Below are 15,012 nucleotides of genomic sequence, written 5' to 3' on the forward strand. Positions count from 1 at the left end.
GACAGATCAGCTTGTTAAACCACTTTCACATGAATTCACGCTAACAGCTCGCTCAAATCAAGCATCCTGTCTGTGAAAAAGTCTGCTATGTCTGTCTGCTAAAGTCTCAAAATCAAATTTTGAGATTAGAAGCATCAACGTTTGATTTCAACCATTCGTCTAACTTTGATTTCAGTCTTTGACATGACCTTACGCAATCAATATTAAAGAAATGTAGGTTATATGTTCACTGAATTCCCTTTATGATGATTTTATAAATCTAAGAATTACTTTGTCTTGGTTTGCACAATCAGGGTCACAATCATGCTTTGCAAGTGACTAGACTTATGTTACATTAAAAGAGATCAGCATGTTGTAGATCATGTCAATGTAGATCCCGTTAAATCATTCACCACACTATAAAAAATATGCAAAATCTAGTTTAAGAAAATCATGTCTGCATGGGACAAATTCACTAAAGGATGTTTTTTCAGTACTTGAATCAATGCCATGAAGAATTTAGGCCATTCTGGGTATTAAAGAGTTTTTCTTAATTAAGTGGTCACAGAATGTGGTTACGTGCTAAATTTTTTTGGACCTAGATGTAGCTGTTTTGTTTGTTTTATAAACAATTCCTTTCAACACAAGCTCCAATGACTTATTTTCATACAAACACATCTGCCTGCCCCGTTCTTTATAGTGGGAACTGTTGTTGTTTCTGTTAATAATAAGCACTCAATGTTGCTGTTGTGGTTTGACTGCCACCTGCTGTTCTTCATTATTGCCTTTCTTTTTTACTGAAGTTACATGGTTTAGGGCAGGGGTTTTTAAACCTGTTCCTGAGGACCCCTAGTACTGCACATGTATTTGCATGTCTCCCTCATCAGACACGACTGATTTAAATATTCAGCTCATCAAGAGAGACCTGAACTAGGACCGTTTCTCAATACCAAGTACGCCAGGGGTGGGCATTCCTGGTCCTGGAGGGCCACTGTCCTGCCAAGTTTAGCTCCAACCCTAATCAAACACACCTGGATGTAATTTACAAGTCATATTGAAGCCTTTGATTGGGATTTTCAGGTGTGTTTGATTAGGGTTGGCAGGACAGTGGCAGGAAAGTTTAGACTTGCGTCTTTCGTAATTCGGACTTGCAAGTTCAGACTCAGAAGAAGAAACTCCTGAGGACGCGAGTCCGGTAATATTGCAAATGAAACCACAGATTAATTGATTTCGTCATTCAGTCTAACCAATATTACCACCCGCTGATCACCTGGAACTCGCATATCCAAAAGTCGTCGGGGAAACTTTTAATAAAGGTGCTATCTTTACTAACTGACCACAGATTTGAAGTTTATTCATCTGTATTATCAACTAAACAGCTTTTAAAGTTACATTTTATGACACAGAAAGAGTAATATTTCGAAAATTGTGAAGGTTTTAAGCATTCTGGGAAAATCCGAAATGCATTCTGGGAAACTTGGCTGTCATAATTTCACACAAGTCTCCTCCTGATGCATCCTCGATAAAATGGGAAGATGAAGGACACATCCGGGGATGTTATGTGGACTTGGCTTGATGCGAACTTGGAATTGAAACAGTACTTGGGCCACGACTGATGACGTTTCACAAGTCCACAAGAACACAAGTACAAACAAGAACGCATATATAGAAACGGCCTGGGTGTGTAAGGTAACTGAATGAGGTGTTTCACAAATGGAAAACATACAAAATGTGCAGTACTAGAAGTTTTCCAGGACATGTTTGAAAACCTCTGTTTTTGTTTATAATGCATACGTGCTAAAAACAGCAGTAGTTTGACATAAAGTCAAGTCTGACACCTGTCATAATATTTTACATGATCAAGTTCAATAGGAAAATCACAAGGCAAAAATGCCACAGTAATGAAAAGGTTGCTTGCATGTGACCCTGCCTGTGAAATCCAAAGCTAAGAGCATCAAAGTTTGATTTTACTCACTGATTTCACATTGATTTCAATCATTATTATGACTAAAATCATAATATTCAGTCGATTTTAAAGATATTAAGATAATATTTTTACAAAATGTTCTTTACATTATGTAGCATGAGTCTGTAGAAAATAGTAAATCATAAATAAAATACTGTAGCTTGGTGGTTTTCACAGGCAGGGTGACATAATTTGAATGCATTTGTTTAATAACAGTTTATTATTTGTGCTGTGTCACAGGTAGTCCGGGTCGTTCTCTCGCTGTCTTTTCAAGCCCCGATGTTTCCAACAGCACCACACTGTTGCTTAGCAACGATGAAGGCACCTTATTTGTTGGAGCGCGAGATGCTGTAATGTCCATAGATGTCAGTCAAGCTGGTACTATGACAATGAAGGAGAAGGTTAATGCAATTTATTATCAGATTATTGAGATAATTCTCATTTCATTATAACATTATGCAGAATATGACCTCCGTTTTTTTTTTTTGTTTCTACTCAAACTTTTAGATCGACTGGTCACCCCCGAATTTTGATCTAAATGAATGTTTAATAAAAGGCAACCTGGAGGTAAGTGAACGTGATAAAAAGATTGAGTCTTAAAAAGAGGAATCAGGTTTAGAAACATGATTCACATGTATCTAAAAGTGTAACCGGCTGTTTTGTTTCTCAGTACTGGCTATGTAATAATTATCATTTCACACCTCAAATATAAAAATATATTTCCCTTGTACCATGCAAACATATCTGTATAGCTGTATGGCAAAATGCACATTGCGAGAAGATGAAAATTAAACTGAATGTGGTGTACAGTGATAGTAACATTGGCTTGTTCACCACAGGCCGATTGTCACAACTTCGTGAGGGTTTTGCAAGTGCTGAACTCCACACACATGTACGCCTGTGGAACGTTTGCCTTCAATCCTCGCTGCATCTACATCGTAAGAGACACTCATCTTCTCACTTACATTTTTCACAGGATTTTTTTTACTACCCTCATGTTGTCCAAACCTACATGACTTTATCCTGTAGAATAGTTTTGGGCGATATGCCCCATAGTGAGATCGTCCTATCACCGATACACGTATCGGGATGTGAGGAAATATTTTACTTAATTTTTTTTTTTTTCATTTTTTACTCCTTTATGAATAAAAATATAATAAATTATAGTATTGTCTACTGTGGACACAGTTTTCCCATATATAAACATTTTATATTGTTAATAGCTGTTAAGCACTTAAAATGAACTACACAACCAACATCAATTTATCATACAATATTGTATATCACTCATACAGTATGTCCCATCTTACAAAAATGGCCTGGTGTATTTTTCTTATAGCAGTTACAAGAATCTTTTTTGCAAGAATCTGATCACCATTAGATTTCATAGTTTTGTAAAGGGGACATTTTAGTCTGTGTGTTCATCATGAAGTTATCATATGACTCAAATTATCAAGAAGTATAACACAGGAAGCAGCAGACATCATTTTACCGTCTAGGTTAACTATAGACCTGATATAGTCTGGCTATGAGTAACCCACTTCTAGCCAAAATAAACTTGTATTGCCAAAATATCTTGCGAGATTCCATCATGTAAGCAAAATGAAGAGTGATTACAAGGTGTTTGGTTTCATTTATTTAAGTATTTTAATTCATTTATTTTTGTAATTGTTGGAGCTATTAGAGGCCTTAATGTAATATTTAGTACTCGTATGGTGTTTTTATGTTAAAAAGACAGCAAATGTGTTGGAATGACTTAAGGTTGAGTAAACCATTTTTTAGTAAATAATCCTATGGTTTTTACATATAGGGATAACGTTTTGTAAGACCTTTATGTTTTCAGTTTTATATCACATGCTTTATTGCTATTTACTTTTAAAAGATATTTAGTTTTTGTCTTGCTTAGATGCTTTAATGTTAAATACTTTTTGAATGAAAACATGTATTTATGTCTTTCACACACGTTGACCATTCTGTATGCTGTCATGCTAACTAAGTAGTCAATACTGTTTCCAGAGTTTGTGCTTTCCTGATTGAAAGCGGAAGAGATGATCTATGTGTGTTCATGTGCCAGGAAGCATTTGCATGCTATAAACCTCCTTGCATTAATTTGAAAGAATTTAATTTGGCACATAAATCCAGTCAACCTGGTCCTGACAAGTTTTAATCACAGTGTGTTTCATGTGCTGTGTGTTATCGCCCCATACAGAATTCAAATACATTCTCGGTGGCTACAGGCCCCAGTGGTAAGCCAGAAGAAGGCAGAGGCCGCTGTCCTTACAACCCTTACCAGAGGAACACAGCCATCACTGTGGGTAAGAATCCATCCATAGTCTGTCAACAACATGTTATGCTTGTTCAGAAGAAATCACTGCATGTAAGAGAAGGGAAGGTTCCTCTCAGGGGAGGATAAGGGGCCAATCACACCAAACGCGTTTATGGCAGTTGCCTTTTTTGAATGATATTCTATGGGCAGGGAGCGTTTGCGCATTGTTTATGCGCATATTACGATATGAACATAAAAGTAAGGTTACAGTCAGGCAAGAAAGGGCAGCTGTAAATACATCATATATAAAACTTAATTTTGAAGAAAATTTGACAAAGAAATGAACACATACTAGATACTATTAATAAAAAAAAAATGTTTTTTAACAGAAACCTCTAACAGTAAAACCTGCGTGATGAAGTGAAACTAAACGGTTAATAAACACAAACTGATGCGCTTTCTATATGATGCACTCTACATAATATTAAGCCTTGATAAAAAAAAATATTAAGCCTTGATACAACATAAATGTATTATGCAACGTGCATCTGTACAAAATGCAAGACTTAAACTAAGTTATGTACTGGACAGAAAGTTTAACTCCTGTTGTAGACGGCACCATCAGCATGCTTTTAAACACATCCAGTCAAAGCACAAGCTTCATAATATTAAGTCTTTTGCTGTCATTTTAGCGATTAACATTAGCTGTGTCATGTCGTCCTGTCACCTGTTCTTAGTCAAGATGTAATGCTCGTATGGCTCTCTGGTATCTCTTGACATTTGATGTTTAAATATGAGGTGATAACCCATTGAATTGCGACGACGACCTAAAGTGAAACTGAAAATCACGGCATTCTTTTTAACCATAGTGCCTCGACCCGAGATGTGTTCGTCTTCACAGCGATGCGTGGAATGGCGGTTGCCACGGTGCGGGTGCGCAGACTTTATCTGTTTGTTTTTTAATCATACATGTTAACTCTTTCACCGCCATTGACGAGATATCTCGTCAATTAAGAGAAAAAGGCTTCCCCGCCAATGACGAGATTTTCCGTCTTTCCGCAATACCGCTATTATCCACCAGGTAGCGCCCTTCCGCAACTTTTTAAACCCGGAAGAATTGCCCTATGGCAAGCGGCTGCATGTCCTTGTCTGTTTTAAAGATCGCTCTGAATGGGATCTCTATGAAAAGTCCGTCACAAAAATTGAATTATCTCAAAATGTGGTGTTTTTGCAGAAACCTACCCATATTCAAAAGCTGATTACAAAAGAACCACTGAAGGTAGGATGAAACGTTTTTTTTTTGAAAGCAGAGGGTCTGTTCTTTCTTTTGTTGTATTGTATGTTTATATATTTAAAGAAGAAAATTTTCTGGAAGGCATTAAACTTTGGTGAAAATCATGAAAAACGCTGGCGCTGGCTGGCAACTTTTTTTTAAAACGCTGGCGGTGAAAGAGTTAAATTACTGCTGTAATACGCCGGTCTACACAGCTCAACGCAACGTCAAACACGCACCCAGTCTTTACCACCACAGGGGCTTGTAACACAAACCAGACATCCAAATTCCGCCATAACCACAGAAAATAAATAAACCCACGAGCGAGCTACCTGCAATTGCGACGTGTTGGAGACCCCTGGCTTATAGGTACTGAAATTATAAAAGCTGGTAAAAAGTGTTGCTGTTTTATTTTTACATGATAAATTTTACCATAATATTTTCTTGGTATGTTTCAGATGGGGAACTGTATACAGGAACTATGGCAGATTACATGGGCAATAGACCGGTCATCTCACGACACTTGAGTGAAGGAAGCCATGTTGATCTGAAACTAGATGATACGCCTGGGTGGCTGGAAGGCAAGAAATGCTTTAACAGTATTAATGTAGTATTTACTCTTCAATAGCTGGGGTTTCATCACAATGTTTTTATGCGCATTTTGAAGTTTCGTATAAGAAACAAAATGGTAAGCGTGCATGGATGCCATGGCGGTTCAGTGCATTGCTTATAGTTTTCTTTAAACAACAGTACCTGCTGATGCAAGTTACCTGCCCGAGTGGTTCTTGGCTCTTGGATAACTCTCCTGATTATTCTTTGGACTCCTCGGACAGGGATCTTACGTGGAGCACTTGATCGTGTCCGGTTTATTGTGAAGTAATGCTCTTTCCATTTCCATATAATGGCCCCCACAGTGCTCACAGGAACATTCAGCATTCTGGAAATGCGCCTATAACCATTCCCATCAAAATGCTTTTCAACAATAAATGACAAAGATCTTGAGGGAGTTCTTTGCTTTTACCCATCATGAAGTCTTCTTCTTCTGCTTCTTCTTCTTCTTCTATGGCAGTTGGCAAACAACGTCTGGTTGCATTACTGCCACCTTCTGAAATGGAGTGTGGATCTGAATACTATTGTTCCTACACTTAAATTATCCTTATTAAACCAGTTTTTCTAAAAAATAAAAATAAAAACTTAAAACATAAATCACTAGATTTCCTTTGCAATATTTCATTTATTATCAACGGCATCTCTTCATCTTCTAGCTGATGGATTAAATGCTGCGTCTCATTACTATATTTAGTACATACCTCAATAGCATGTTCTATGGTATCCTGTGTGTTACATACACTACACCTCCCTTTATCATGTTTTTTCATTAAAACTAATGTACTATTTAATCCTGTGTGCCCAAATCTCATTCTTGAAATGATATTTTCTTCATTTATATTTCTGCAAGTACTTCTACTCACCCCCACTCTTTTTTGGATATTATATAATTTCCTACCGGAATGACCATTATCCCACAGGACTTGCCACTTCTCCTTTACCTTTCCTTTTATGATTGATTTAACTTCAGCTTTACTGTATTTAATACTTAAATTTATATTCTCCATTTCAGTTGCTTCTTTGGCATTCTTATCAGCCAACTCGTTCCCTACTACTCCTTTATGTGCAGGGATCCATACACATCCAACTTTGACTCCATCTTTAATTAATTTACTTGCCATTTGGACAATTTCTATAACAATGTCTTGCCTAGTTTGTGAATTAATGTTCTGAATACTTATCAAAGCTGATGCTGAGTCAGAAGCAATTACCAAACTTCTTGGCTTATTGCTTTCAGCCCAAGAAAGCACCAATACAATGGCAACTAAATCTGCTGTATAGACTGCTAAATTATCATTAATTCTTTTTTGGGATGCAATTTTTAACTTTGGAATAACAAACGCCACCCCCACTCTTGACTCCCTTTTTGACCCATCTGTGTAAATTATTATTCTATCTCCATATCTTTCTCTTAAATACCTCTGAACCACATTACTATCTATATCCTCCTTCTGAGCTTCTTCCAAAAGATTAAGATCAATGGAAAGATCTTCAAGAGTCCATATAGGAGTTCTTGAAAGTACCACTGTAGGACTTATATCCAATGAGGCTATTTCCATCTCATATGCTTTCTGTTTAACAGTCCACCCAAAACTGCTTTTCATACCATTCTGTCTCTCTTGACTCTCTACCAGTGTAGCTTGACTTAAATGGTCTTCCCTATGACCTCTAAGATTTGCCCAGAACACCAGAATGAGTTGGTCCCTTCTAAGGTCTTATGGCATCTCCCCCATCTCTACTTGGATGGCTGTCACTGGAGTAGTTTTCATAGCTCCCCAATATAATCTTAGACCTTGATTCTGTATTCTGTTTAGTTTATTTAAAATAGTCTTAGCAGCAGATCCATATACAATACACCCATAGTCAAAAACTGATGTAATAAGTCCAATATAATTGTTTGCATAGCACTGCTAGTTGCACCCCATTCCACCCCACGCAAACACCTCATTACATTCAATACCTTTTTACATTTTTCCACCATCTTCTGAATATGTATTGCCCATGTCATTCTTTTATCAAACCACATTCCAAGATATTTAAAAACCTCTACTCTTTCCAATTCCTTACCAGCTATTTGGATCTTTAGCTCCTGATTTATTTTCTTCCCAGTAAAGAAAATAACCTTAGTTTTTTCAACTGATATCCTAAATCCCCACTCAATTGCCCATTTATGCACTATATCCACTGCTTGTTGCATCTTACTCACACTGTGATAGACATTTCTCCCCCTTTTCCACATTGCTCCATCATCTGCAAATAAAGCTACTCCAATATTTCTTTCTACATTTTTAAATATGTCATTTATCATTACTGAAAATAACAATGGACTAATAATACTCCCTTGAGGAGTACCATTTTCTACCTCATATACCTCACTCAAAACTCCATTTACTTTAACTCTAATTCTTCTTTTAGATAAAAATGATTTAATCCACTTGAACACTCTCCCCTTTACTCCCAACCTATATAACTTGATAAGAATCCCCTCCTTCCACATCATATCATAAGCTTTCTCAATATCGAAAAATATGGCTGGTACAGTTTCTTTGTTTACTTGAGCCTTTCTTATGACGTCTTCAAGCAGCACAATTGGGTCCATAGGCCCCCTACCTTTCCTAAAACCACTCTGGTAATTCTTTACCACATCTTTAGATTCTAATAAGAACACCAATCTATCATTTACCATTCTTTCCATGATTTTACCCAACTGAGATGTAAGTGCAATAGGCCTATAACTACTAGGCAATTTAGCATCTTTACCAGGTTTCTTGATAGGAATAATAATTAATTTTTTCCAATTGCATGGTATTACTAGCCTAGAAATCTAGACGCACCCTAGCGGCCGCAAAATATATTTGCTGCCAGGGTTTAGTCTAGGCACTCACAATACACTTAACAGCTCCAAAAACCAAAATTTGGTCAGGCCAATCACATCGTGTGTAGCGTCTGTGGGGCGGGCTTAACATGATGACGACAGAGCTGCAACGGTTCCTACTTGAAAACAAAGAATGGCTGCTGCTGCTGGCGAACAGCTTTCTTTTGAAGCGGCTTTGGCCGCAACTCTGGAGGACTTAGACTTGTGTTTTTCTTTGAGAGAAGAGCAAATAACCCTACTGAAGTCCTTTTTAAGCAAGAAAGATGTGTTTGGAGCTTTGCCGACTGGTTACGGTAACTACGTCACCTTCTTCGTTGCTCTGATTGGTCATAGCGCTATCCTATTGCGTGCAGAGGCATTTTGAGGGACAACCTTATATCCCGCCCCTTGCATTAAGCCGTTTGTGTGAAGAGTTGCCAGACCTTACATCTTGATGTAGGTCTGGCTAACCAGGCTATGGTATTACCCCTTCTACACATATTTTGTTAAACAGAACCAATATTACTTCCTTACCTTTATCAGTAAGATTTCCTAACATTGCATAACATACCATGTCCTTCCCTGGTGTAGATTTACCCACTTTCTTCAAAGCACAGTTCAGTTCTTTCATTGTAAATAGATAATTTACCACACCATCATCCTCAATATCATTACCCATCTCAGCTCTATATCTTAGAATAGTAGCTTCCCTTCCTTCCCTTTCTTCCTGGTCTAAATTTGTTTCACTATGTACTTTTACTAATGTCTTTGCTATTACTTCTGCCTTGTCCCTACTGGTAGTAATAATTCTATCACCTTCCATCATCACTGGATAATCATATTCTCTCCCATTACCCCTCATTTTCTTTATCATTCCCCATCCTTGTTGTATTGGCATGGTTCTGCCAATGGAATCACAGAACTTTTGCCAATATTCTTTTTTTGCCTTTCTTATTGTTTTCCTCACTATTGCTTGCAATCTCTTATACTTGATCATATTCTGAAAGCTGTGTGTCCTCTTCAGAATTTTAAATGCTCTATTGGCGCTTTTCCATTGCATAGTACCCCACGGTTTAGTTTAGTTTGGGTCGGGTCAGCTCACCTCACTTTGGCGTGGTTAGCTTTTCCATCGAGTTTAGTATCACTTCGGAGTGGGTGGGATTATAGGCGTGTCGTTATATTTACGCTGCCTACTGCTGTGACATCATACACGTGAGAGCGTTGTTGTACATTCCCATACATTCATTTATTTCTCAGTCTGCCACAAAATTAAAATTGGCCACCACAAATAGATGTTTGCACACCGCGTTTATAACTACCTCTGTCTCACATGAAAGTTTCTGTTCAAACACCCGACCCGTGGCGTCAGTCGACGGCGCTCCGCTGAGCCTCATTCAAGTTGCATTTAAGCATATATAATGCGGACATGCACGTCGCGAATGTGCCGCCACAAACTGCAAGTCTGGAAAAAACTGTTATGGTGTCCCGGATTCTCAACCTGCGGATGTTTTTCATCGCTAAAAGGGGGTTTGGAAACTTATAGCAGAAAACAGATAACAACATGTTTGCTTGAGACAGCGCAAGCTAGCAGTAAGCTGAAGCTAATATTTACATTATAGCGATGACGTGACGATTCTCTCAGACCAATCAGTGATCTACTGTGTTTTCGCGTCACGTTTGGTATCAGCTCGGGTCGCTTGGAACCCCAACCGAGGTGGTACGAAAAAAGTATCGGGTACTACGTACTGCACCCAATGGAAAAGCTCCCAAAAGTAAACTGACCCGACCCAAACTAAACTAAACCGTGGGGTACTATGCAATGGAAAGGCGCCATATTTCTATGCTTTATACTCTCACTGCAATCCTTAGACCACCATGGTACACTTTTTTTGACATTTTTAGTTTTCGTTTTAGGGACAGCTACTTCTGCTGCAACTATTAAGCTGTTGCTAATTTCCCTACATAATTTCTCTACACTCTGATCTTTATTTATACCCACCAAACTGTATTCACTAACCTCTCTAAAAGTGTCCCAATCCGCTCTTTCTAATATCCATCTTCCTTCCCTCATTACATGCTCGCTTACCAACTCCACTCCTACCTGAATTAAAATGGGAAAATGGTCACTGCCTACAATACTTTCTCTCAATACTTCCCAGCTACATATATCAGCTACTGACTTTGTAGCTAATGTAAGATCTATTGCAGATTCATATCCCCTTGCTACATCAATCCTCGTACCTGTGCCATCATTCAGGCATACTAGCTCTTTCTCTCCCAAATATTCCTCAATCACATTTCCATTAGAATCATCCCTATCTCCCCAAAGAGTACTATGAGCATTGAAGTCACCACACCAAATACCTTTCCTATTTAAGTTCTCCCACATTTCATCTAAATATTCAACTTTTAAAAGTCTGCATGGATTGTAAAAATTAATGATACCCATACTACCACTATTTGTCCAGATTTCAATTACAATATATTCCAAATCCCCACCCTTCTTAACCTCTCTAAACTGCATTCCTCTTTTGACAAATATTGCACACCCTCCACCACTTCCCTCCACTCTACCTCTTCCAACACCTATGTATCCCTTTATAACGAAATCTAATGACTGCTTAAGCCATGTCTCCTGAATGCAAATTACATCTGGTTTATAAATAAAGCCCTTTAACTCTTGCCCATTGGCAATTAGACTTCTTGCATTCCACTGTAAAATCACTAAGTTCCTACAGATGTCAAGGATAGATCACTTGTTTCACCCTGTATTAGATCAGCTTGTATCTTTTCCCATGATAGATTCTCCACATTTAAGAATCTAACAGCAGCTTTAACAATTATTTTTATTTTCTCAGTTTTTGTTTTAGCTTGATCAGAACAATTAACCACATAGGCAATAAACAATATCAGTTTCTCTGAATTTACCACATCCTCTTTTGGCCTTCTGCCCTCAACATCACTAACTTGTGCTACCGATGTCTCATGTGTCTCATTCCTTTCTTTATTGACAACCTTTACAGCTTCGGCATATGTAATGTTTTGTGTTGCCCTTATCTGATGCACCACAACTGCTCTTTTGCTTACAGGACATCCCCCATACGCAGCTGTATGATCCCCTCCACAGTTACAACATTTCCTCTCAATCCCCTCTCCACATTCTCCATATGCATGTTCTCCTCCACATTTCCCACATCTTAGTTTCCCTTTACAAACTTTCGCTATATGACCATACCTTTGGCATCTATAGCATCGAGTTGGTGGAGGAATATACTCCCGCACCCTGAAACTCAAAAATCCCACCATCACTTTATCTGGCAACATTTGCTCTTTGAATTCCAACAATACCGTAGTGCTATCCACTTTCTCTCCATTACGATTTGCTTTTAGTCTTTTTATATCCACTACAGTACCTCCCTTAATACTCTCTTTAATATCATCCAATTTTTCCCCAATCGGTATACCAGTTATCACCCCTTTTGTTCTTGTACCTACAAAGCTGCGTACTTCGCTCACTTCTTTTTTACACACCGTTTGTAATCTCATAGCCTTATCTTTTTGCTCATTATTCTTCCATTTAATTAGTAGTCTGCCATCCCGTAACACCTTTGCCATACTTATGTCTCCTACTGCCTTTTTCAGTCCACTAGTCAAGGAAAACAAACCGACTTCACCTATATCATGTCCCTCATTAAACTTGACGACTACCTTCAGTTCCTCTTCCTGACTTAACTTCCTTCTCACATCTCTACCTACTGTATCAGCAACATCCTCAATACTCTTCTTCGAAGGTCCTTTCCACATTCCCTCAGTCCTACTATTATTATTTATTCCTCCTCTCCCTTTACCCTGTACATATCCTTGATTTTTCCACTCCTCTAGACCTCTTAACCAATCCTCATTCCCATCTTTCTCTTCCATTATACTATCCAGATCCAGTCACAAATCAGATTATGCCAAACCGCCAACTAACCTGACCTCCGACTGCCAGTCCCCTGTCCTTCTCCTGTTTGCCTCCTAGGTAATGAGAAGCCTTTATAGGCCATTAATTAGGACTAAAGCAGCTGATATCAATTAGTACTGATAGGCGGCAGGGTTTCCCTCTCAATACTGACAGATTTCAGGTGATCTCCTGGCTTTCTATGCCATTTTGCACCTTGTTTTCTTCATGTCTTCAATACTTATTCCCTATGTCATTTCACTTTATTTATTATGACTCAACTTGTATACTTAAATGTTCTGATTTCTTTGTATGAATTCAGTATTTGGCTTGATGGCTACATGTGGTGGAAATTTTGTGTCAATAGCCCACTTACTGATAAAAATGCTGATACTGAGGCTGATGTGTCAAATACTTATTTTTCCCGCTGTATATGGGGCTCGACATCGTCGCTGCTAGTGCCTGCATTAAAAAGTCTGAATTCCTTCTGCTATGCACAGCATTCAGTTTGGCAATTGCAAGCTGCACTGCTAGTAAATTAATAACTTAATTAATTTGTAACTAAATGCAGTCCTATCTTTATTTTCTAAGTATGCCTTGTTTTATTTACTGTTTGTTACCAATACCACCGTCAGTCACTCAAATAACTTTGCATTTCAATGAAAACCCAGCTAATGAATCAGACCTTTTTTACTTCCTGCTTTTACTTAAAGCTTTTTTTGCTGTAATGAGAGATTCACTGTATTATAACTGTTACTGGTATCACTTTCCAGATCCTACATTCATCAGCTCCACTTATATTCCTAGTGAGGCGAAGGTCTATTTCTTCTTTAGCGAAACTGGAAATGAGTACGATTTCATTGACAAGTTTTCAGTGTCTCGCATTGCGCAGGTTTGCACTGTAAGTATTGCTTGTTGATTTCAGCACTTTAGTGTCCTGTATGTGATGCATATATCACTGGAGATTCATCAAATTCCAATGAAAGAGTTGATTCTGAGGTGTTATTGTATATTTAGAGCGATGTGGGTGGGCAGCGAACTCTCCAAAAACGCTGGACCACCTTTGCCAAGGCTCAGCTACGTTGTCAAGCTGCCCAAGAGCTGCCGTACAACATCCTGCAGGATATAGTCAGTGTCCCAGCACCAGAGGGCGCCTCTGAGGAAGAAACACTTTTCTTCGGCATTTTCGGTTCTCAGTGGTAAGTAGAGAGAAGTTATTTTCAGCATGAAAGTTGTGTAGATGGTTTAAAAGATGTTTAAATCTTGTTTATCTGTTTTGGTGTCGGGCAGGCGAGTGAATGCGGGTCGCTCTGCGATATGTGCTTTCACGCTCAAAAACATCAAGGAGGTGTTCGCTGGAAATTACAAGTACTTAAACCGAGACGCTCAGAAGTGGACCACACGGGTACAAGAGAAAATGGCGAACCCTGGAGAGGTCGGTGTCATTGTGGCTTGAAAGTGAAAGACACTTTAAAGGATTTGGTCTGATTTTTATCATTACATGAATTGTCTATTTTACACAAAATATAGAGAACCTAAATTAAGCAAAAATATCCAGTGGCGAGTCATATCTAATAGACCATGATTGATCTTTGTTAACTCTAAAAGTTTAGATTGCAAAAAGCAGTATTATTGGTTACAGTTTAAGTCCACTTCCAATACAAAACTTCTCAGTCTTCTCAACCAATCAAATCACTTTCCAGAAGTTAGTCTGTCCAAACTTTGCGTTTTACTTGTTTTACTTTTCCTAAACAGTTACAGGTTGTGTTACTTGATTCTAGTGAAGCTATTCAAATCTCCTGTTATATTTACAGTGTGGCCTTCACAACGCATCAGATAACACACTGCGCTTCGTGAAGGAGAACTTCCTGGCTGATGAAAGTGTTATGCCGGCCAATAAGGGCCTGACTTTGGTGTCACCTGATCAGAGCTACCGAAACATTGCAGCTCAGAGAGTCCGTGGAGCTCGCGGCAAAGTGTACACTGTGCTTTATCTGCTAACAGGTAAATATTGATACGTCATGGCCAGCATAGATGTTGAAGAGTTGACGCTTGAAGAGTTTGTAGTTTTAATACTGAATGCATGCAATCATTCTTTAAAGGTCAAACATAACAGATTGGTCTT

General features: G+C 38.3%; 1 protein-coding gene across 8 annotated transcripts in view; it reads left to right on the forward strand.

Moving 5' to 3' along the window:
• The window catches only part of sema4ab (sema domain, immunoglobulin domain (Ig), transmembrane domain (TM) and short cytoplasmic domain, (semaphorin) 4Ab), a 110,508-nt gene that overhangs the window by 38,210 nt on the left and 57,286 nt on the right, over nt 1-15,012 (forward strand). For 7 of the 8 annotated variants that reach the window (XM_065293785.2, XM_065293798.1, XM_065293776.1 and 4 more), the window contains 9 exons: nt 2,186-2,346; nt 2,453-2,512; nt 2,785-2,883; nt 4,155-4,260; nt 5,943-6,065; nt 13,661-13,788; nt 13,905-14,086; nt 14,178-14,322; nt 14,702-14,891. The exons of the other annotated variant lie outside the window; for it this stretch is intronic. In XM_065293785.2, coding sequence (XP_065149857.1) covers nt 2,186-2,346; nt 2,453-2,512; nt 2,785-2,883; nt 4,155-4,260; nt 5,943-6,065; nt 13,661-13,788; nt 13,905-14,086; nt 14,178-14,322; nt 14,702-14,891 — 1,194 coding nt within the window. The remainder of the gene's footprint in view (nt 1-2,185; nt 2,347-2,452; nt 2,513-2,784; nt 2,884-4,154; nt 4,261-5,942; nt 6,066-13,660; nt 13,789-13,904; nt 14,087-14,177; nt 14,323-14,701; nt 14,892-15,012) is intronic. 8 annotated transcript variants of the gene reach the window in all.

This window comes from Paramisgurnus dabryanus, chromosome 19, assembly GCF_030506205.2.
Source record: "Paramisgurnus dabryanus chromosome 19, PD_genome_1.1, whole genome shotgun sequence".
In the NCBI taxonomy this organism is placed as follows: Eukaryota; Metazoa; Chordata; class Actinopteri; order Cypriniformes; family Cobitidae; genus Paramisgurnus; species Paramisgurnus dabryanus.